General features: G+C 37.9%; 1 protein-coding gene across 2 annotated transcripts in view; it reads left to right on the top strand.

The window, feature by feature from the left end:
* The window catches only part of mpp7a (MAGUK p55 scaffold protein 7a), a 118771-nt gene that overhangs the window by 14061 nt on the left and 79757 nt on the right, over positions 1-24953 (top strand). Inside the window, exons 2-3 of one of the 2 annotated variants that reach the window (XM_079851731.1) lie at positions 19744-19808; positions 24657-24816. In XM_079851731.1, coding sequence (XP_079707857.1) covers positions 24780-24816 — 37 coding nt within the window. In that variant the 5' untranslated portion in view covers positions 19744-19808; positions 24657-24779. The remainder of the gene's footprint in view (positions 1-19743; positions 19809-24656; positions 24817-24953) is intronic. The other variant, XM_079851732.1, reaches the window with a different exon arrangement.

Raw genomic sequence — 24953 nt, 5'->3', positions numbered from 1 at the left:
GGGTGAACTAACCCTTTAAAGCCTATAACTAGTTCATTCATGGCACAGTGTTTCTACTGGTTTCCACGCCAGTGCTGTTTGATCCGTTAATAACAGAGAACTTGCTTCTCACTAGATCTCACAGCGATGTTATTACTTCTGTGGCGAATTCAAATGCTTTCTTTACTCTTAGTGCTGTGTAAGTGTCGCTTACAAGATCAAGATCGGCTCTGGCTTTTTTGATTACGTTTTCATTACGTTTGCCATGATTTGGACAACATTGATGTTGGGCAACGTTATGGTGGTCGCGCCAGCACGACTGCTAACAAAATTTTGGTCGCACCAGCAGGAGAAATGGTCCAACGAATCGTTCGGTTTGTAATGTGTACCGAACAGTTCAATACGAATGCGTGTATCATTACACCCCTAGAACAATACAAACCTCTAAAACTGTAAGAGATATTGGAATGTCAATGCGCTGACGCAACCGAACATGAGAGCAACGCAACCTGGCTGTTTAGATCTTATTGGTTGTTTGCTTGTCAATGGTAGCACACTGATTTATCAAAACATCTGATTGGCTGTTTAAGATCTACGGGCGATGTGCATGTTTTAATGAAAATATCAAGTGCTATATAAATATTATATTTTTTTTATATCGTTAACAAAAATGGTGTACAGTCGATAATTATGATACCGTTTATCACCCAGCCCTACCTTGCCGTATTCTTCTGTTAAACCTGTTGGACGTTTTCATGCTGGGTTGAGTTGTATGGTCTAAAGCGGAGTTTGGACCACCCCCCCCCCCCCCCCCACTATACCACTATAAATACTAGAGAAAACTGTTCAATGCTGTAACAAGGATATGACTCAAAGAGCTACAGCTTTGCTTTATTCATGTTTTTGTTGCTTCAAATTTGCCACAAAATTGACATGCACAGAGCAGCACTTGATTTGTCCTAAGGCAGTTTATTTGGAAACTAGAGGAAAGAGAAATGCATAATATTATGTTGAGTGTGACCCGGGAGCATGCAAAGATATAAATTATAGATCATCTGTTGTGGTTTACGTCATTGATTTGAGACCAGTTGTGTTCATTCTGACTGAACCCTGTTAAGTTCATATGAATCATGTACTCAGATCTGTGTCTGTAGCAAAAAGCTCTAAAGGCCGTGACGCACCAATCCGATGTCTAGTACTAGCGGTGAAGAAGGTGGATTTTGTTGTTGCCTCGTGTCGGCTGCGTCGGGGCCAAAAAGCTGCGTTTGAAGCGAAATGCAATAACTCGTTAAATTATGATCAATGTGTCATAAGAGAATGCTTTAAGTGCATAAAATGAATTTAAATTATGATCAATGTGTCATAAGATAATGCTTTAAGTGCATAAAATGAATTTAAGTTATATTTAAATATATTTAAAACCTGAAAATTATATAATCAAAAAATACATGTTTCACATTCTTTTTGTGAGAAGAAAGCATCCATACAACTCCTGAAAGTGAACAGCAGTGTTTTACTCTAGCATTACATAAAAAGTAAGTGTCATTTTAACGTCAGTGGGATTTTAGGGATTCAGGTATGTGTACATTTAGGTTTATTTAACAACAGACATTGATTAATCAAATTTGAAAACAAAACACTTCACTGTATCAATTAAATTCATACTAATTGTTTTTAAAGCTACAAAAGTTGTTTGATTAAAGGTCCCGTTATATGCCCCTTTTCACAAGATGTAAAATAAGTCTCTGAAGTCCCCAGAGTGTGTATGTGAAGTTTGAGCTCAAAATACCCAACAGATCATTTTTTACAGCATGTTTAAATTGACATTTTTTTGGGGCTCAGAAAAACGAGCTGTTTCAGTGTGTGCCCTTTAAATGCAAATGAGGTGCTGCTGGACGACACAGGGGGCGGAGCTTCATGAGCTCGCGCTCAGTCTGTCAGGAAAAATTCATCTCACGGAATGATGATAATATCAGAAACTCTCAGTAACGGCGTTCATTTCGAGTCGGACAATAATGCCTACAGAATCAGAGTGCTGTATAGAGATGAAACGGGTATGGTTTAGTAGTTTAATTACGGTTATTATAACGTTTTTGTCATCTGCTTGTAGGCTATGTATCCATTATTAATAGCCTACAAGTCTGCTGTCTGAATGATGATCAAACATGTACTGATGAGTTTAATAAAGTTTATTGTACATCACACAAAAGATGAAGCGTCAGTTTTACTTCAGAAAATCACCGTAAGAGCGGAGTAAACACAGTAGCCTAAGTTATAAGAAGTGCGCAAGTAGCCAGTAGAGTTGAGGGAGCATTCCTGTGGGCGGAGGTTAGTCAAGAAACGGTTCTAGTGACATCATTAAAGAAGGAAGTAGAGGGATGTAGTCCAATCGAGCCGTTTTTTGTAGTCAACTTCTGTTAAATAAAATATCTCGCTTGGCATTGAACTTTGAGCTTTATAATTTTACAGATATTATTTATGCTCTAACAGCAACATTACACACTAACTAAAGTTTGAAACATGGGATCGCGCAGAACGGGACCTTTAACATTAAGCACACAGACGGAAGCAGGTTTATTCAATCACTAAGAGCTGCACAGATCCAATATATTGTTACACGTTTGCTTTCATTCTCAGTTTAGTCTACTTAAGTCATGACTGACTCTGTTTGAGTGAATACTCACCAAGACATAGGCCTATATTTTGACAATTTTGTGTATTTGGCCACATAAGCTGCGGAAGAGAACTGAATTCGGGATCATGCACTCTCCGAGAGGCAGCTTTCTGTTTGCACAAGTACTTCGCTTATTGCGTTTAATTAGGGCTGTCACAATTCCTTGATTTAATTTGAGTACACAAAAAAAAAAAAATTCTTGAACAATTTACCTGTTAAGTAACCAGCAAAATACCAGAAGTGGCACATTAGGATGCACGATGTATTGAAAACATTTAAAAACCATACTATAGCATAGTGCTTTTGTGAATTCACAAAGGCTGCAATTCAATTAAATAAATAAATATATGCCCTGCGGATTTAATATGCGCTTTAATTATTTACATGCATGTAGGTTACCGGTGTGTCTCAGAATGGCTCCCTTCACAGTAAATGCTGCTCCACATGAACTGTTATCATTTACATGCGTGGAGCGCGTCTTAAACTGCGTCTCAGCATGCTGTGAGTTTGGGTTGCTTATAACGTTCATCTGAGAACTCAATGTGCGCCATTTCATCAGATTTATAAGGTAAATCATTTATAACTATGCCGACACAGGAGAATACAACAATATGCTTCTAAATATATGAAGTATTCATCGAAATTTCAAAATTCAGAGTTTGCATGTTTTGATGTCCACATATTCTTGTTCAAATACAGTGGCTGTACCATTTATGTCGTAAAGGGGCCAATGAAAGATTAAATGGTTAATTCACCCAAAAAATTCTGTCATTACTCACCCTCATGTCGTTCCAAACCCGTAAGACTTTCGTTCATCTTCGGAACACAAATGAAGATCTTTTTTTGACTACGCAACTTTGACGCTTCAAAAAGTTCATAAAAAGATTGTAAAATGAATCCATAGTGGCTTAGTCCAAATTTTCCGAAGAGACTTGATCACTTTATATGATGAACAGATTGAATTTAATATTCAATCTGATACGTTTTGCAACCCGACATTGCATGTTTGTGGTGGTGGATTCCAAAATGCCATGATCACTGTTCACTGTCTTTAATGCGGAAGTGTCTGTCGCTAATTTGCTTTGTTCTGAATTCTATCATGTGGCTTAGATAAAATTTTGTTGGTTTTGTGTGTCATACGTTTTCCAACCTGGCCAGTTGTCATCATATTCTGCTGAAATGCACACACCGATTGTGTGATGCAATTATTTGTAATGAGGATTTGCATTTTGTTCTGTTTTGGTGATAACTTTTTTATAATTTAATAACTTGCTGTGCTGATTGTTTGTTGCATTTATTGTCAAAGGTAACAATGCAATACTGTAGAAGGGCTCCAGGCTAACATTTGAGAGCAGTAGCACCGGTGCCACAAAGCTCTACAGATGGTGGTGCCAGCACCTGATTTGGTTGTGCTGAGGGGATTTTTAATCAAGTGAATCTAACCTAAAATTAGCCCAACAAACACTCACCGGTGGCCCAACCTTGGCTTGGTGTGTCACGGCATTAAAGTCCACGTGAACCGGAAGTTTACCGACTTTACTTGCTTATTTCCTAGTAGGCCTGCACAATAATGTTTAAACTGATAATCACGATTATTTTGCTCAAAATTATAATCGCGATAATTGATCACGATTATTCTCATTTTAGAAACTACAGAGAAAGAGAAGAGACAGTAAACTATCACCGGCCAATTTGGCTACAAAATTTAAGTTACCAGGCTAGCTAATTCAGAACTTCTACTAGCCAAAAAAAATAATAATTCACAGCTTATTTATATAAGGCTATATTAAAATTTGGATTTCATACATTCATTTCTTATTCAAACAAAAGCCTGTCATCCAGCAATCTCCTCCCTCCCTCATTCATTCTCATCTTTTTTTACCAAAAATGTGTTTTAGGTGAACAGATCAATACAGTACAAAGAACATGTAAGATGTTGTAAAATATCAATGTCTTTTCTGTTAACCAAATCTTTGCTTTTTAATCTACGCTATTGCTTCAATGCTAGTGAACAAGCACTGCTATTTGTTGTGTAGTGACGTGTGTGTGTTCAAGTAAGCCAAAAATGCACAGATTCTGCGCAGTACGCTGTATTTATTAGATCATTTGCGAGTATTTGCACAAAATCCGCGCAGATTTGGCTTACACAAATTTCCCCAGCAAAGTAAGTAAACATAGTACATGTCAAATTGGCCAGTGATTTGACAGCGTTTTGACGGTGTTAATTTCAAACCATCAGACTTCATTTAACCAACTATGACAACTTCACCAGACAGCAAGTCAAAACAAATTGCATGATTTTGATTAGGGATGTCCAGATACCACTTTTTCACTTTTCACTTCCGATACGATACCGATGCCGCAGCTTTGGCTATTTGCCGATACCGATATCAATCCGATATTTTTATTTTATTCTTGAACTAATACTACTAATAATAAAATAGCCTATATGGAAGCACTTTGCTCAATTAGCCACATAAAAACGTCTCACTCAAATGGAGAACAAAATACTTCTCCAGTAAATAGTCCACAACAACAGTTGATAATGAAAGACTGCCACCCTTTATTCAAGATATGAGATATGTTTGGTAATTGTACCTGAATGAATTTAAAATTAATTTGCTATTTCAGATCAATATATTTGTTTCCTTAAAATTTTAATTAACTTTAACGTTACTCATCTGAATTATAAATAATTTATTTCTGTATAAAATAATACTACCATTAAAAACACATTTGATTTTCTTTTTTAATCAATGTAGAATGTGTAACTTAAAAATAAACAGATTAGCGCTCTGTTTTAGGACAAGAAATGAAAACCAATGCAATATGATGAATGTCCAAAAGATGAGATGATTTTTACTTTTAAACAGCGTGTGTGTGTGTGTGAGATTTTGGTTGGGTGACAGTTGTAGGTTACAGTTTGACAAAAGCACAATGTTGTGTTTTACACAAATATAAGTAGGCTAAACACTTTTTGCATTTTAATGATGTCCTAGCTAGCTGTATGAACAAAATGACGGAGTATGTTTTTATGTTTCCACTGTTCGATCGCGCCCGTGCCCCTCTCTCTCTTTCACTCACACTCACACACACACTCCAGCATTGCAATCTTGACATCGCAGCCTGTTCATTTTGCTGCGTTCACACCAAACGCGAATAGAGCGTCAAATTCGTGTCTATCGCGTCTAGTTCGATGCTTGAACAGTTTGAATCCATTCGCGCGCCCAAAGCGAATAGGACGCGCCGTGCCCGTATAATGATAAAGCGAGCGTTTGAAGAGAAATAGACGCATGTTCAGAGCTAAGGCGGGGCTACAGATAAAGCCTAGTTCACACTACATGATTTTAAGCCCGATTTAAGCCCGATTTGCAAATCGTTGCTGGCCGACAGGTCAGGGTGTTATCGCGTGCAAATCTCGGGGGATTAGCGAGCGATGAACGTTCGCCAATCTGTTAGTATGAAAGAGCCAACAACGCATCAAAGACGCTCGCAGACGCCTCACAGACGCGTCGCCGAGCCCAGAAAAATATCTAGCATGCTAGATATCCGGAGCTGTCGCACGACTCAATCTCATGTGATGTCATGAGCTACAGCCAGTCAGAGCAAGGCATGGGTTGAGGTCACCGGGTAAATACCATAGACTGTAAAAAAGTAAATACGCCCGTCAGACAAACATAAGCATGCAGCTACATCTCCGATATAAACATGCTGTAGCCTACTCACATCCAACTCTTTCTGTAGCACAGACAATCCCTGCTGTTCGCGTATGCAGATCCACTCTTTCGCCCATACTCTCTTAATTTTTTTTTTTTGCGTTTTTTTTTTTCAGAGCAAATCATCGCACAAACAGTTTGCAGCACTAATTTCTGTCTGACGTCATATTTGCGTGTTGTGTTCTTTTTCGTCTTCGCTGGGTAGTGGCGCGCGCGCTGTTTCGCGTCATTTCCGGTTCGTTTTATCGCGTGATTTTTCGTGACAAAACGTGGTTTGTAGACAAGATAGAATCGTTGGGTGACAGAGTTGTTGTCAACTCGTGTAGTGCGTTACCTCCTGTTGTGGATCAATCACGTTGTGTTGTGTGGTGTGAACAGCTCAACAACTTGAACACTCCTGATTTCACTGAGAGCAAGTCATGTAGTGTGAACCGCACAGTTCAGCCCGACGTTTTAAAATCATGTAGTGTGAACTAGGCTTTAGGTGTCCCCAGAGCCATAGAGAGAAAGAGTTGCGACACTCTTTGATGTCGCCGCTATGGCTGTCACGTGGTTCATGTAAGCCCCAATAGTTCCAAAACATACGCTGGCTGTCATGTTCTTCTATGGGACTGACAGCAGCGATTGCCTTATTGAACGGTAAATATAAAATAAAACACACACCCAAGTACTTTTTCAGCTGTTATTGCATTTTGTTAATGTAAGTTTTGCATTTGGAGAGGCAGGGTGACAACGAAATACTGTATATTACTTAAGTTTTATGCTATATTTTTAGCGGCTCTAACTTAACTTTTCCATATCATTCATCTGATGATGGACGTCTCGTGATATTTATTTTAGCACAACTGGGCTGTATTAGGCTATTGATTCCCGTGATTTTGCTTATAAATTCCGATTCAGCCATCAGCCTACCTTCGTGATCACGCAAAGAGGTCTGCCGTGGTGGTCCATTCAGAATTCGCTTAGAAGCTAGCTCACTTCTTCTGATGAAAGTGGGCACCACCAGCACCACAACGTGAAACATGATCATGTTAAGACTAAGAATATAATTAACTTGCACGGATTAATTGTTTACCACAAGCCTACTAATGTGCGCTAACAAAGTAAATGAGGTCAGTTTTGATTTCATGGTGACTTAGGAATATATATATATATATATATATATATATATATATATATATATATATATATATATATATATATATATATATATATATATATATATATATATATATATATATATATATATATATATATATATAGGGATATGAAGTGGTCTAGAGGTGTATTGGCACTAAACCCCACATGCACATGTAGAGAAGAAAGGCATGAGTGTGATGGTGGTGTAATGATAGCATGGGTGTAAGGAAGGCCAGGCCCTTTGATCAGGAGACAAGTATAAATTGCTAGAAGACAATGCTATCCTTGTAAGAGCCTAAAACAGATCAAAATTGATAAAGAGGAGAGAATGTGGAAGTGATGATAGGAGAGGATGGTGAGGGAGGCAAACTAAGTAAAGCTGAAGAGCTCTGATTGTGTTACACTTCCACTCAGATTTGGGTGAGTAGTTCTCATTCAGAAAAAGACACAGCGTCCCTAACTCCCTGCAGCCAGTGCTTGCTTTGTTTAAACCTCTCTGAAACAAAGGAGTCCATTATGGAGAAGAGGGGCACACATCTATCGCTCCCTTTCTGTCTTTCTCATAGTTTTCTCATAGACAATGAGGCTCTCAAATGGTCACCTCATAAGAGCACATTACTGTAGGCCGCTGTCCTGGTTTATGTTGTCAGTGAGGTTGTGTAGCGAATCTAGCGATTCATGACTGTTCATGACCTCATTTATGCGTTGTGAACTATTGTGGGCTTTTCCCATGGCACATGAGTGTTGAGTTCCAGTTTAAGCTCTCAGAGGGTCTGAAACTAAATTGAATCCTTTCTTTCTCTGTAGACCAGTGTTCTGTTGAGATCAACTACACTGTTAGACATTCCTATAATTTGTACAGTTATTTACTGTAAAGAGAATTTGCAGTATTATACCTGTGATTCCATCAGCATCATGGGAATTTTCTGTGACGTCAAACACATACAGGGATTTACTGTTTTCTTTAAAATTGCTGTATTTGCCATAATGGCCTTTTTGGTGACATTCCATCATGGTTTTTTTTATTTTCCTAATTTTTAACATTTGGAATGACAGGATTTGCCTTATACCGCGTCTACAGCGGCGCAGCGGCTTGAGCTGGTCAACACTGGACACATCGAAGTGTCCGTTTGAACTTCAAATTAGAGGTTTACACGGAGCACCTGAGGAACCGGGATCCAACGTGGGACCCGTACGGGTTCGGGTCTATATTTTAAATGGTCAGCCAGGTCAGGGTCAGGTCCCAATCTATAACTTCAGGTCCTGAGGTTTTTGTAACTTGCAGCTTGTAAAATTAGGATAAGAATAGTGAGCCGGGATATAAGGTTAAAAAAAACACACAGCGCTAAAAAGCTCTTCAGGTTGCTCCAGCTAACGCGAACGTGCAATCTCAAGCGCATCATGTTTCTACAACAACCAGAGCTTCTGCAGTGACGCAATGATTTTACCAATTGACAATTGGCTCTTATTCCGTCAAGCTGCGCTTTACACTTTCTCCCATTTTTATATGAATGAACTGTCTTGTTTAATCTTAAAGTTTTGGTGATCAGACTCGGCACAGAGATGATGGCTAATAAATAATGCTAACATCAGCGGCCATGGCACTGAACGAGCAATCGTTATTATAGTTCAAAAGGGCAAACAGTCAAAGTTAGTATGCGAGTTAACTCGAGTCGAAATGCAAATCTGCAGTTACTTTTGTCATCCGTCACTGTGACATCAAGTGGACTTTTTGAAGCTGAAATAATGAGTGGATTAAGCATGGTTGGAATAAAGAGCGGAATAACATGGATAGAACTTTCTTGGCGGTGGATTGTAATGCATCACAGTCAGTCAGGTACAAGGAAGGGAGACGACGTGTGTTTATTGTGTTGGTACTTTGGCAGGTTTAGGACTGTCGTGGACAGCCGACTCCCAAAGTTTTTGATATTCTTCATACTCTGTGTGGTGGTCAGTTCACATCAGTAGCAAATTATTTTTTCCAATATGTTTCAATTGATTTTTACCTAATATGGGCATTTTTACCTTTTATAAAGCCGTTTTTTAAACCTAATTATATGCATGCATCCTGTTTTGTCAATTTCATTAATTTAATCAAATTCAGTTATAAAAATAAGACACAATAGGGCTGTTACCGATGAAATTAAATCGGTATCATCAAAATTCATCTTTGCAATATTGAATATTGATATTTAAAATTATTTAAAACAAGAAATGGTACTTTAAATGTGAAATTGAAACCGCCAGTAGGTTGCATCAGTTTACTGTTAATGAGCGAATCATTGAGATTCAACCGATTCATTCAAATGGCTGATTCATTCAAGGAAAGAAGCATTTGATTATCTTAATCTATCCAAGTCAACTGATTCATTCAAAAAGCTGATTCACTCAGTAAGGAAACACCGCCGTGTGTGGCTTTGTTTTTAACTATTTTCATTGGTGAAATGGAGCAAAAACAGGCAATATGGTGTCTAAAATGTAAGTCACTTAATATTAACTTCTTGTTTATTAAACTTGTATAAAATCAATATCACATTTGTCATCATGCTGATATTTGGAGAAAAACTGCACTCTTGTGATATTTATTACTAAATGATATAAATAAAGACTAAATCACAGTGAAAGCGTGCACTCTAAATGCGCATAAATAGTCTAATCTACAAGACAACATCGCGTAGAGTATGCATGCACTCTCTGGGTGTGTGTGAGGGATAAGCTATAGCCTACTCGAAAATGTAAAATCGCACATCTTTAAAACAGCATTTCCGATATTATGGCAGACTATATATATCTCACACCCCTAGTCCAGGTCGGTTCCGGGTAGTACAGTTCTCGGATCTGCACGGGTCCGGGTCCAGCTTTTGAAATAGACGGTTCCGGGTTGGTTCCGTGTAGCACATTACGGGTCTCTTGGGGTATGGGTACGAATTTTTCTGACGTATCACTGATTATAATGGGTTCTATTGTCTTTTTGTTGCGTGGCGCTGCTCTCGTCCGAGGTAGACGCGGAACTAGTACGGCAGCTCCGCGGGTTTTGCCTGGGGATGGAACTTTGTAGTGGAAGAGCTTCGGAGAACATCTGTGCTATGTATTGATGCACCTTACGAAGACCGTTGTCCAGTTTAACCTAGGTTAACATTTACACTTCAACACGGCGGTAACATAATTGTTCCCACGGTAAAATGCGCTAACGTTTCGTTTTACAAACAACTTTGTTAGCTTATTGAATTACCGAATTAAAATTATTTTAGCGAGCAACGCTCAGTTGTAGTTAATGTTGGCCTGTTGAGAAAATAACATTTAGCTAAGTTTTACCTTTTTAGTGACTAGCTATTAGTTCGTTAGTTTTTTTTAAAGCCCACAAAAAATGCAGTTAATCTTAAATTTCATTAAAGATAATAATAATAAACATATCGGCCAATACAGATGTGTTGGCTGATATATTGTGCATTCCTAATATAGGTGACTAGGTATCTAGTCATCAGACATCTTGTCTGATCTTGCCCAATTATTTGAATACTGTTGTTGTTTCTGTATTGGACGCTGAGTGGTATCTTATGTCTACACATATAACACACTCACACACTCACACACACACACACACTCACACACACACACACTCACTTGCAACCAGACTCTAGTTTTGGTGTTTCTATAAACAGCTTTTGGCTTTAGTTCAAATGTGCTAATCCTTGTTCCATATGAAGTGCTGCTGAACTGCTGAAAAGGCCAATTCAAGAGCTCATTAAACGGCTGTTCCCTTAAAAGGTTAGTTCACCCAAAAATGAAAATTCCGTCAGTAATTACTCACCCTCATGTTGTTCCAACTAGGGCTGTCGCGGTGAAGAATTTTCCCTTGCGGTAATTAGGAGTGGCTCAATAGCGCGATATGCGGTTTTACCGCATTTATTAATTTATTTTGATTTATTTGTATTTATTTGTTGCTATATAAATAAGTGTTACGATGTGGTCAGCATGCACAAAAACGAGTAAATTTTCAGTAACCAATAAACCGAAACTAAACAGCGTCTCTGCGCATTGAAAGCCTGTCACTCAGCACGCAGTTGTTACGGCAACGGACTGTCTTTGAGTGAGTCATTAAACCATTCATTCAACAACACGTTCAAAAACGCTGATTGATTCATTAAAAGATAGTAATGAAACAAGGTTAATTATTTTTAACTTTGAGCTCCACTTTTCAAGGCTCAGCTGACCAGCAATGCGTTGCATAGGTAACACTGAAGCTTCACTTCATAGAGACAAATGGCATTGATTCAATGCGTGACTCACTGAGTTTTGTTTCCCGCGACCGCGAGTTTCTCGCGCTGTGGATGCTGACCAGCGCTGTCGCTGATGCCATTCATGGTAAATACCCTTTATTTTAAACGTTAAAAGGATGACAGAACAAATATTTAACTTTCCTTGGACACGGCAACCTTTTCACGAGTATGACTTGACCTCAAAGACAGACGCAGGTAATCGCACGCGCTCAGTCGATCTCTCTCATTCATAGTCTGTTTAGGCTTACGTGCAAATCCACGAAACCTCTGTACAAATCACCATGATAAAACCATGATCGCCACGTCTTATTATCATTAACTTATTTAACATTCAATACACATGCACGAAGTTCAAAACAAGAAGGGTTTCGCCTTATGAAAAAAGAAAACACGTGAATATCGCGGTTGCTGCGGTTACTTAAATTCCTCTGCGGTTGGCTTGTCAGTAGCGCGGTACTGCGATATTGCGGTTATCGCGACAGCCCTAGTTCCAACCCCGTAAGACTTTCGTTTATCTTTGGAACACAAATTAAGATATTTTTGATTAAATATAAGAGCTGTCTCCTCCATAGGCTTCTCTGTAATTGAAACTTGAAAGTTAGCCCAGAAAGTTAGTAAAGACAATGTTTAAAATAGTCCAAGTGACTACAGTGGCTCAACCATAAATTTATCAAGTGACGAGAATACTTTTTGTGTGTAAAACAAAACAAAAATAACGACTTTATTCAACTATTCATTTTCTTCTGTGTGGGCCTCTGAGTGAGTTCACGTAGTGTAACAGCGCAGCGCTTCTGGGTTGTACGTCAGAACGTAGGCTCTCTATTGGCCGACGCTGGTCGTGTGTGTGTGATGCGTGTAGTGAGGCCAATAGTTAGCCTACGTTCTGACGTACAACCCAGAAGCACTACGTGAACTCACATCAGAGGCCCACACAGAAGATTTTTGGGGGGTTTTTACGCAAAAAAAGTATTCGAAATGGTTTGAAATTCACGCCATCGTTAATCATACGAGTACAGCTCGCGGTAATGAAGGGGCATGACATTTCCCGAACACGCTTTAAGCGCTGCCAATCACAACACATTGGGCCAGCTAACCAATCACAGACAGCACATTTCGTTTTTCGGAAGGAGGGGCTTCATCGAATACGACACGTTCAACCAGACTTGGGAGAGAGGAGCTGTAATAATGTAAAATATGTGAAAATAAGTTTTTTTGAACAATCAAGCATGAAAACATAGTACACCCCAAAAACAAGATCAAGTCTTTGTAAAAGGGCATAATAGGACCCCTTTAACATTTTTGCTTTTGCTCTAAATATTAATTATGTATGGAATAATTAACTGCATGCCGTCATTATTGAAAAATAATGCACATCTGTCATGGCCTAATTCACCATGTACATTTATTATTATTATTATCATCATCATCATCATCATCATCATCATCATCAATCATCATCATCATCATCATCATCATCATCATCATCATCATCATCATCATGGGGCTGTTGAATGCTAATTTTGCTTGATTTTTTGATTGGTTAATGTTCTAAGAGGTTCAGTTTTTTTTCCAGTAAATGAACATCTATGAAGTAGTTACAGGTCATTACAGCTCCATAACATATGGCCAAATGATTTAAATTATTTTAAAGGTCCTTACAGCCTACAACATAAAATGAACCAAAACCCACAGAGTCACTGACCAAGCAAACAAATATGAAAGCAATTTCCTTTTACTCTGAATTACTCTGTCCCACGGTTGACTTTTTTTATTTAAAAAAAGTTACACAACAGTTAGCTACAGGACATTTCTCAGTAGCGAGGTGTAGTGGTTGACCTATATGTTGCCATGGCCAATATATTGGCCGATATTTGACATTTTTTTAATATAATTTAAACAAGTCTGAATGTGTAGGCTAATGTGCGTAAATGTATCAATAATATTCCTTCGGTTGACCACTAGTGAGGTGGTAACGTCGTTTTTTTGTTTGTTTTTTGCAGCAAGTGAGTGAATGTACCTAAAGATCTTTCTTACCTGTCCACACTTTCTGCTTTTGTTTTTCTTTATCATTATTAAGTGTCCTCATACTTTCAAAATGGTTGACATATATTTTATTTTGTATGTACATTTTGTAATTATAATGCAGTTCATATTTCTGTTCATTATCCTGAGAAAGTGCGATGGCCTGAAAAGTGGATGTTCTGTCATGTTGAATAGTTGATGGTAAATAAATAATCAACATTCTCTCCTGCTATTTGCTCCTAACAATGTGCCCATTCATAGCTGTGAAAGTTTACTGTAACCTCTCACAAACATAAGCTTCAAATGTGTGCAATATTCAAATGGTATTGAATTGTGAAAAATTACATTTTCTTTTTTTGAATTACAGTATGTCCTTTTCACTTCACTCTTTTTAGGACAATAGTAATAGAAAGACCTATATTTGCAGAAATTTAGTTTTGTTAAAGTCAGCTTTGACAGTGGCATTAAGAAGAGCGGTGCTTGTTTTTTTTTTATTTATAAGAGCCTACTCATGGCTAGATGTTTGTCTGTAGGCAGAGAGACACTATATGGTACTATGTATAAAAGGAGGCCATTGCTGGTAGAGTTAAATAACCATTTGAATTTCTGTGGTCTGTGTGTAATGCAGTGTCTGGATTTCTTTTTGTGTCTGCCATCTACAGTATTTTTCTGAAAGGGATGACTTCAGGGGGAGCATTGCATGTTTGTTTGTTAGTTGTTGTTTTTTTTGTAAAAAACATTTTAGCGTTATTTTATATAATAATATATATTAAAAAAATATATAAAAAAAAAAGAAAAAAAAAAATATATATATATATATATATATAATATATATATATATATATATATATATATATATATATATATATATATATATATATATATATATATATATATATATATATATATATATATATATATATATATAATATATATATTTATACATATACATATATACAGGTGCTGGTCATATAATTAGAATATCATCAAAAAGTTGATTTATTTCAGTAATTGCGTTAAAAAAGTGAAACTTGTACATTATATAGACTCATTACATGCAAAGTGAGATATCTCAAGCCTTTATTTGTTATAATTTTGATGACTATGGATTACAGCTTATGAAAACCACAAAATCAAAATCTCAGAAAATTAGAATATTACATGAAATCACACAGTAATTACACAGTAATCCCATGGTCATTCAACCAGGTTTTGGTTCTTTTGGCAGTGTGGGCAGGTGCAAATCCTGCTGGAAAATGATGGAAGCATCTCCATAAAGCTTGTCTGCTGAAGGAAGCATGAAGTGCTCTGGAAACGTCCTGGTAGACGGCTGCGTTGAGTGGACAGCACAGTGGACCAACACCAGCCGATGACATGGCTCCCCAAACCAACACAGACTGTGGAAACTTCACACTGGACTTCAAGCATCTTGGATTGTGTGCCTCTCCATTCTTCCTCCAGACTCTGGGACCTTGGTTTCCAAATGAGATGCAAAATTTGCTCTCATCAGAAAAGAGGACTTTGGTCCATTGTGCTTTATTAAATCCAGAGTCAACGCAGCCGTCTACCAGGACATTTTTAGAGCACTTCATGCTTCCTTCATTTTCCAGCAGGATTTGTACCGGCCCACACTGCCAAAAAAAACAAAACCTGGTTCAATGACCATGGGATTACTGTGTAATTACTGTGTGATTTCATGTAATATTCTAATTTTCTGAGATTTTGATTTTGTGGTTTTCATAAACTGTAAGCCATAATCATCAAAATTATAACAAATAAAGACTTGAGATATCTCACTTTGCATGTAATGAGTCTATATAATATACAAGTTTCACTTTTTTAACGGAATTACTGAAATAAATCAACTTTTTCATGATATTCTAATTTTATGACCAGCACCTGTGTGTGTGTGTGTGTGTGTGTATATATATATATATATATATATATATATATATATATGTATATGTATAAATTAATTTTCTATTACAATATTCAATTCCTAACTGAGTTTCTCACATTTCACAAGAAAATCCAATGAAAAGCCCAGAACACTCTAGATCACTCCACCTCCCCCCTTACCCAAAACATTATTCAAAGCATATCCATGAGAGAATAAGACCAGCAAAGCAAGATAAGTGATTGAATCCAGAAGTTAAAATAATATTATTGGGGTTGACATCTTTAATTTATGTGCTTTTTTAGATGTATGTGCTTTATGTGGTTATTTTTATCTAGTTTAAAGTTTACTTTGAGGAATCCTATGGACCCCTTGGGAGTTTGCTTATAGGCTCATTTAATTTCTCTCATGGATCATCTCATCTATCAGTCAGAGGGTCTTTCATTCGTCCTGAGAAAGCGCTTTATATATCTGCTTCCATTATTTGTTTTCATGCTACGAGGCTTAGCATGTGGATTAGCTTGAGGTCTCTTGTGTGTGTGTGTGTGTGTGATGGGTACTAGGCCTAACTGTTGAGCTCACAGTATAATCATGAGAGAATCCCTGCAATCATCATCTTTCATTTACTAACTGACATCTACACTCTGTCTGAATCATAAGTATGAGTGGTACCCATACTCCATTTCCAGTTGACCATAGGAAAGAGTAGTGTCTAGACAGTGTTAGAACAGTTATTTCTTTAAAGAATAGGGTTGTGCCGATAGATGATAATATCGTGTAATAATAGTCAGAGATATCGCAGATGGCTGATGCCTTTGACAATATCAACATGATGATTTGCTCGTTTTCCCATTTAGGCCTATGCATTAAATTATTATCAGGCTAGTATCAAATTAATATTTGGACCTACAATTCATTTGCCTTCCCTATAATTTCACAACGACATCACCACATAACCACACTTGCGACACAGACGCGCGTGTCGCGTCTATTACTATTAGAGGGCATCATATATAACAACCAATATTAATAAAAGGGTTCAAAATAGGATTGAGGACTGAAAATGTTTTAGACTACAAAACTACATCCCATGTCAAAATTTAATTGCAAGATGATCTATTCACAAGTTGTCAAGAGTGCTTGTTCTAAAACCATTCTTATGTCGTTGTTTGAGCAAAGGCAAAAATGGCATGGTTGTTTGTCCGAAAAAATGTTTTCCATGGCACAACAAAACATTTTAATAACACTAATAGCAATACAAATACAGATTACTATTATTAATAATACAATTATTACTAAAATTATAAGCCTAATAACAGTCTTTAGTTTCGAACACAGGACAAAAGCATGCAGCTTTAAACAGACTTTAATGATAGTGAACAAATTAGAAGAATCAAAAGTTCTTTTTAAACAATTTTTTTTTTAATGTGTGGTCCTCAAGAGAAATATTAAGCCAATAAAAAAGGGTTAGTTCACCAAAAATAAAAATTCTGTCATTAATTACTCACCCTTGAGTCTTTCCAAACCTGTAAGACCTTTGTTAATCTTCAGAACACACTTTCTGTAATGTGAAATGACTTTTTATTCATCAATTTTTTTCTTTCTTCTGTGTCAGTCCCTGACGCTGTTCACGTTGTAAACACAGTGCAGCGCTTCCGGGTTCTACGTCAAAATGCTGGTTCAGTATTGGCCGGTTCCTGTGTCAGCATCACACGCATGCGTCGTGGTGCTCATGTGAACCACGTCAGAGACTGGCACCGGCATAACTCTCGTGCAAAGTTTGCCAATTTCATGTGTGATAATCCACGGGCTCGCTTTTTAGGTGAATTATTTCTATGAGAAGTTTTTCTTTATCACCAACTCTATCTTTCTATCTATCTATCTATCTATCTATCTATCTATCTATCTATCTATCTATCTATCTATCTATCTTTCTCATTTCCGGTGATAAAAAAAGTAAATGAGTAAATAATCATTAGTTAAATGCAAAAACTCCTATGACTATGGAGCATACCGCTCTGCAACACTATTAGAGGGCATCATATATAACAACCAATATTAATAAAAGGGTTCAAAAGTTGTGTGGCTGCACTACAGTAGTCACACAACAGCTGTAGAAATCAACTAATTCCATCCGTCCTGCTACTCCCTTGTGCTTCATCCACACATGTCACAGCCATCTGTCTGCCATCAAAATGATGTCCTGCCTCATGTTTTCTGTATTACAGCCCACATGTGAGAAGCATGTCAGTGTCTTAACTGCTGCAACCCTGAATCCATTTTAGATTTTTAATCTAAAGCAAATTTAAAAAAATCTTATAGAGGCTATGAAAATAGCCAAGGAAGCTGGCATGGGGTGTTAAAACACAAACAAACCAGCCAACCTGTGACAGTTTGTGACTTTTCACCTTTTTGTAGTTTTTATATTTTTAGCATGTAAGCAATGCATACAGTTGCTGTGGTAAACTCCTCTTTTTAAAAAGTTGCATCAACAAATGAATCCCTTTAAGCCGTTACAGCCATACACATTCAGACAAGACAGGATGTGCCAACCATTCAAATGTTTGGGGTCAGTAAGATATATTTTTTCTTTTATTAAAGGAATTGATACTTTTATTCAGCACAGATGCATTACATTGATCAAAAGTGACAGTAAAGACTTACATTGTTACAAAAATCTATTTTAAAGAAATGCTGTTCTTTATGATTTTTTTAATTGGTTACACTTTATTTTAAGGTGTCTTTGTTAGTAATTTTTGCACTGTCTTTTGCAGTGTAATTGAAGGACTAAGTAATATTAATTATAAACATGTACTTACTATACATGTACTTACTATAGGGTCAGGGGTTGGCTTAGTGTTAGTTGCATGTCATTATGCATAATTCACTGTTATTACTAACTACGATAGTGTGGCTTCTAAAAAAAAAACCTTTTGTAATCAGTATTGTACTGTTGTAACTTGACTTGAAAAGGTGCCATTCAAGTGGAAAGCATTACACAGCAGCATGTTTGTGGTGATAATCAGAGAAGGCAGTGTGTGGAGTTTTAATAATCAGACAAAAATCAGCTGATTCCCTCAAGGGAATTATTCTAACTCTCTCCAACACTGGTGGGTGCTTCTAGTGGTGTATCTTCTTGTGTGTCTGTGCCGATCCACAGATGAATGAATAGAGAGAGCGCTGATGTGTGGTAGGGTGGCAGAGTGCCTCTGGAAGCTGTCCTCTAAAAAGAGCCCTAAATAAATCATTCATCTCCTTATGACTCCACACAGCCTCTGAGGGCCCATAGAGACGGTCACGCACAATACTCACCCAAACTCTCACTGAAGGAATGGGGTTTTGTTCTCACACAAACGCCCCCAATCATCACGTTAATGACTCTTACAATGCTCCAAACCTCAAATGCACCTTTGATGGTGCACACACACACCCCTCTCATGTGCACAATAAGGCTCAGTAGAAATGAACTTTGAGCCAGCTGAAACTATTGAACCATTTCTTCATGTAGACTTTGCATAACCTTCAATGTGTTTGTTTATAGAATAACTTGAAAGTGTTGTGGTTTGGATACAAGACATTCATTAATACATGCTCTCTAGAATGAGGTTATGACCTTTTGTACGACATTTAAAGGTTTTGTGATGAATTAATGAACCCACACTAACTTCTCTTCAACTATCCTCTAGTCTACACTTTTATGTTTGAGTGGATGATTAGTAAATGTTTTATGCTATATCTCCACCTGGTGGTTACAACACGCAAACGTATACCTTTCCACTATAGGGCTCAAGCATTATTTTGCTTCTTTGGTTAAAATAATAATAATAATAATACTATAGTTTTTTTTATTTGCCCTACTAATATTTTCACTGGCTCCACAACATTTGTATTTTTTTTGTCATACATACAAAACACATTCTTAGAAATAGTTGAATAGTTAGAATTGCATTAAAATGTGGCATTTTATTAAAGGAATTTTTGGTAAAATGATTCTACCTTTCCATAATTTTTCATTTCTCTGTGCCTCTCTTTTAGTTTTATCAGATTGTTGTTACGGCTGAGAAAACCTCCTGAAGCAACTCACTCTTCTTGTCGATCAGGTATGTGGTTGTCTATGCGTGGGAATATGTGTGTTGTCAGTTGTCAGGAATATGGTGTTTAGTTGTGAGCTGATAAGTGCAGCATGTGCAAGCTGCATTAATGTGTGTAAGCATATTTACACACAACTGATGTTACAATTTTAATGTTAAAGCACTTTTCCTTAATCTACCTAGCCTGTTAAAAAAAAGTCATTCAGAAGAGTGTGGCTTCTTGGCATTCTCAAAACATTTACTCTACTGTAATGAAATATTAAAATATATGTATATCAGAATAGACAACTACTTTTAAATATCCAATAATAGAGAAAAAAGGCTTTTCTTCATCAACCAGCAGGGGCTAATGTGGCTGTGTTATACAAATCTTGACTACATGCTTGTGAATTCCTTGCAGAAGACAAGCAAAGACATAAATGTTTAACATGCAAAAAATCAGCCCTGGATATACATCCACGTTTTGATTTGTGTCAGTAGAGAAACATACTTTTTGCTCTCATATAACAGTGTGAGATCTTCCAGCAAGGGATAACTGCCAAAGATAACCAGCCAATCTCTGAGTCTTTGGGGCCGACACAGCAACAGATAAGCTTATAGCCAAGTGACTTCATTTTTATTATAGTTTTAGCAGACACGCACTGATAGAGTCAGTCTGCCTTATGATTCGTTACTGGCACGTGGCAATTTATTGTGTTCCAATGATTCATTGTATGAAGTCAGGGGAGCGTTTTGTAGTTTCCATAAAAACAGGCATGTGTAGTTTATGGATAAAGTCCTACCAGGCCGTCTTGACCTTCATGGCAGCAGATTTGCTGTATGTGAGCATAGACGAACAGTGAGTAAGGTTGACTTAGAATGTGTGAAAAGCTAAATATTTAGGTGTGACTACCAGACAATATTTAAGATGCATCCTTTTATAGGTGTACATATTAACGTAAATATACATTCCACAAAATGCAGTAGACAAGCAATTAATCATATAAACTCAGCAAAAAAAGAAACGTCCCTTTTTCAGGACTGTGTATTTCAACAATAATGTTGTAAAAATCCAAATAACTTTTACAGATCTTCATTGTAAAGGGTTTAAACAATGTTTTCCATGCATGTTCAATTAACCATAATCAATTAATTAACATGCACCTGTGGAATGGTCGTTAAGACCTTAACAGTTTACAGAGAGTAGGCATTTAAGGTCACAGTTCTAAAAACGCAGGACACTAAAGAGACTTGTCTACCGACTGCAACTACCCGAGTCACACTAGGAACACACAATCCCTCCATCAGTGCTCAGACTGTCCGCAATAGGCTGAGAGAGGCTGGACTGAGGGCTTGTAGGCCTGTTGTAAGGCAGGTCCTTACCAGACATCACCAGCAACAATGCCCGCCTATGGGCCCACCTTCGCTGGACCAGACAGGAGTGGCAAAAAGTGCTCTTCACTGATGAGTCACGGTTTTGTCTCACCAGGGGTGATGGACGGATTCGTGTTTATCGTCGAAGGAATGAGCATTACACCGAGGCCTGTACCCTGGAGCGGGATCGATTTGGAGGTGGGGGGTCCGTCATGGTCTGGGGCGGTATATCACATCACCATCGGACTGAGCTTGTTGTCATTGCAGGCAATCTCAATGCCTTGCGGTACAGGGAAGACATCCTCCTCCCTCATGTGGTACCCTTTATGCATGCTCATCCGGACATGATCCTCCAGCAGGACAATGCCACCAGCCATACTGCTCGTTCTGTGCCTGAGTTTCTGCATGACAGCAATGTCAGTGTTCTGCCATGGCCAGCGAAGAGCCCGGATCTCAATCCCATTGAGCACGTCTGGGACCTGTTGGATTGCAGGTTGAGGGCATTCCCCCCAGAAATGTGCAGGAACTTGCAAGTGCCTTGGTGGAAGAGTGGGGTAACATCTCACAGCAAGAACTGACAAATCTGGTCCAGTCCATGAGGAGGAGATGCACTGCAGTACTTCAAGCAGCTGGTGGCCACACCAGATACTGACTGGTACTTTTGATTTTGAGCCTCCCTTCATTCAGGGACACATTATTCTATTTTTTGTTAGTCACATGTCTGTGAAACATTTTTAGTTTATGTCTTATGGTGTTGACTCTTTTAGTGTTCATACAAATATTTACACACATTAAGTTTACTGAAAGTAAAAACAGTTGAAATTCAGAGGACGTTTCTTTTTCTGCTGAGTTATATAGTCTATTCAGGTGACAATTCAGCAGTTAAAAATGCAACCAATGAGTCAGCACAGCTGAATTTAGCCCCTACCTGCTCTTATTTCAGTACAGATGGTGCACAAGTTTCGGGTAGCCCTTTGTCGTAATTCATTTTTCTAATACACCAGCTTTAGAGGCTCATTCAGTCCCACATATGTGCTGTAATGCCCATGATTTACTGGTCTATAAGACTCTTAATGCACCTGCAGATGATTCAGTGATCTCCTGGGGCCCTTGATTCACAGATTCACATATTCTCTATGATGAAGCAGTGATGCTAAAGTCTATTAGAGACCGATAATCACTACAAATTTTATTTAATCCATAATGTTTCTTTTGTTGTCTATGGCAGAGAATGGCTCAACTTTACAGCTGCATGCCAGTAATATAAGTAGCTCAAAGGCAAAATGGCAATTTTTCTTTTGCCATATGTGTATCCACTTCATCGGTTTGTTCTGTGTTCTTGAGTATCTTGATACTGTCTGTTTTATTGACTAAGAAACTGCTTCAGATGATTCGGTGAGAAAGCTGTGAATAGAGGTCTGAACTGATTCAAAAGAATGATTATTTACGACTGATTGCAATTGCTGGTTCAGCCAACAGAAATAGCCCAGAACACAGATTTGGCCCCCATTCACTTCTGGGTCAGTGGAGCTTGGAACTGTACACCTTATTATAATATTCACTGTTTCAATAGTACAGCCACAAGATGTAAACAATTTGCATATTAACATGATTTTAGTGTGGGGAAAAAACGCTTACTAATCTTTTCTGTGTAAAGATGTAGCCAATTTTACAACTGTATTCAAATAATACAGAAGTTTTAATGGAAGAATTAATATAAGTGCTTTTATGAAATGATAATCTTTAAGTTTCTGTTTTAAAATATTCCAAAAAGTGGTCCCATTTACTTCTTGAAGTAATCAACATTGTCACAAATGCTGTAAACTATGTTAACTTGTATTTAACCTAGAATATTCCTTTAATATAAAAAATCTAATGCATCTTAATTCATACCAAGTTTGCTTGCTTAGTTTTGGTTCCTCCTGCGTCTGTCCGTGATAAGACTAAGGCTCTCGAGTAGGCACTTATTAAAAATAAATAAGGAATTTCTTCGCTACTGCTAAAAAATAGATTCTATGTAATGTAATCTATTCGCCATGTTGTCATTATCATGTGACCAACCAGCGTCAGTTATATTACTTCACTGCCATTCACAAATTCTCTCCTGTGGCTTCATGTACATCGTATGCACACTTCAGAATTTCGCTGGAAGAAGTAGGTCATCCAGGTACTATTTGCCTACGCTTTTATCATAATATGAGTACTGTGAATTTGGACATACTACTCTTGAGACATTCTTTTTTTGCCTACTATATAGTAGGTAAGTATAAGATTTCAGATGCAGCCTAAGAGATATAGTACCTGTTTTGTGCTGCTTCCCCCAATGCTCACCTTTCCCTTGACTTGTGTATGAGTGCAAAAGTGTGTTTGGTTTTACTCATTCTTCCAGAAGTTGCTCAGCGCTAATATTAGTCCAAGTGTTTTATTGACTGGATGGAAGACTACATTTTCTCACTGTATGAAGTTTACAGACACATAAACACGCTTGCATACATTGGAATAGTGCTTGGTGCGTGTGCTCTTAAAACAGCATGTGCACACCAATGACACGCCATGCGTTTAATAACACGACTGCAACGAGTCAGTCACAGGCAGGAGTTACAGGACTAGAGGGAGAGAGGGAGAGATCGACAGAAGGGTCAGCAAAGAGGGGGAATAGGCAGAGGATGATAATGTAACAAAGAAATAGAGGGTGAAATGTGTTAAGCTGACCTCAAGCTTCATGTGTATTGTCTCTTTGAGGTCTGTCTGTTCTTGTGGGCGTTTGCGAAATGTTTAACATCTGATCTCTACAGTGTTCTTGCCGTGTGCAATTTGTGTGTTAAATCGTTTTTTACCTATGAAATGCAAGTCTCTTTGCTCAACTTTCCCTCTGTCTTCTTTCTGGTTCAAATTGCAGATCAACCTGATGGTTGCACTTAGTAAATTGTAATTGGCTGTAATGTCACCACTAGATGGCAGCAGTGTGCTTTCCCATTATCATATAGCGGCGTATGATTGAATCTCCAGCATACCTTTCATTGCAATCAGGGTTTTTTTTCCCTCTTCTCTCCATACAGATTCTTGTTCCACAAACCTGATACTGTGTGATCTATATAGAGGCAGAGCAAGTATGGTTGCCCCCACCTTCCTCTTTCCATCTCTTAGTTTTTCATTTGTTCTTTCAGGCCACTGGTTACAGGTCTTTGGGGTGACATAAAGGTTTCAAGGTGCTTTTGGTGCCGCGGCAAGGATCCGGACAGGCACAGGCCCCTGGACGGAAAAAGCAGAAATTGGAATTGATTTCAGGAACATTTGGGGGCTAATGTATCTCTGTCTCTTTCATTCTGTCCCTTAATTTCTTCTTCTGTTCCTTTGCCTCACATCTTCCACATTTTGAACTCATTATATATTGCACAGTGCAGTTCAATTTGTAGGGCTTCTCCTGTAATTGTATATGCATGCTCAACTAAGATTTTTGGTACTTAATATAATCATATCTATGTCGTTATTGTCTTTTTATAGATTTGCCAATGACATAACCAAGGGTTTGCAGACTCTTCCTGGGGTCGAGTCGCCCAACCCCAACGCTGCTGGATTGTTGTGAGAACGTTGTGAAGTTGAAAGGAAGCTGATTTGCCGCTCACCATGCCAGCCCTCTCCACCAGAACTGGCAGTGAGATAGGTACCTCATCTTACACCCTACTACACCTTATTGTATGGCAATTAGGTCCTCTAGTAGTTTGACCAGCAAACTTGGCCAAATGTCAACTTCCAGCTTATAAAACTATTTAATGTTTATTGTTAAAAATAACACACCAA

The sequence above is a fragment of the Squalius cephalus genome, assembly GCF_949319135.1.
Source record: "Squalius cephalus genome assembly, chromosome: 19".
Taxonomy (NCBI): Eukaryota; Metazoa; Chordata; class Actinopteri; order Cypriniformes; family Leuciscidae; genus Squalius; species Squalius cephalus.
Note: the sequence above shows the minus strand (reverse complement) of the source record. Positions and strands in the feature narration are given on the sequence as shown.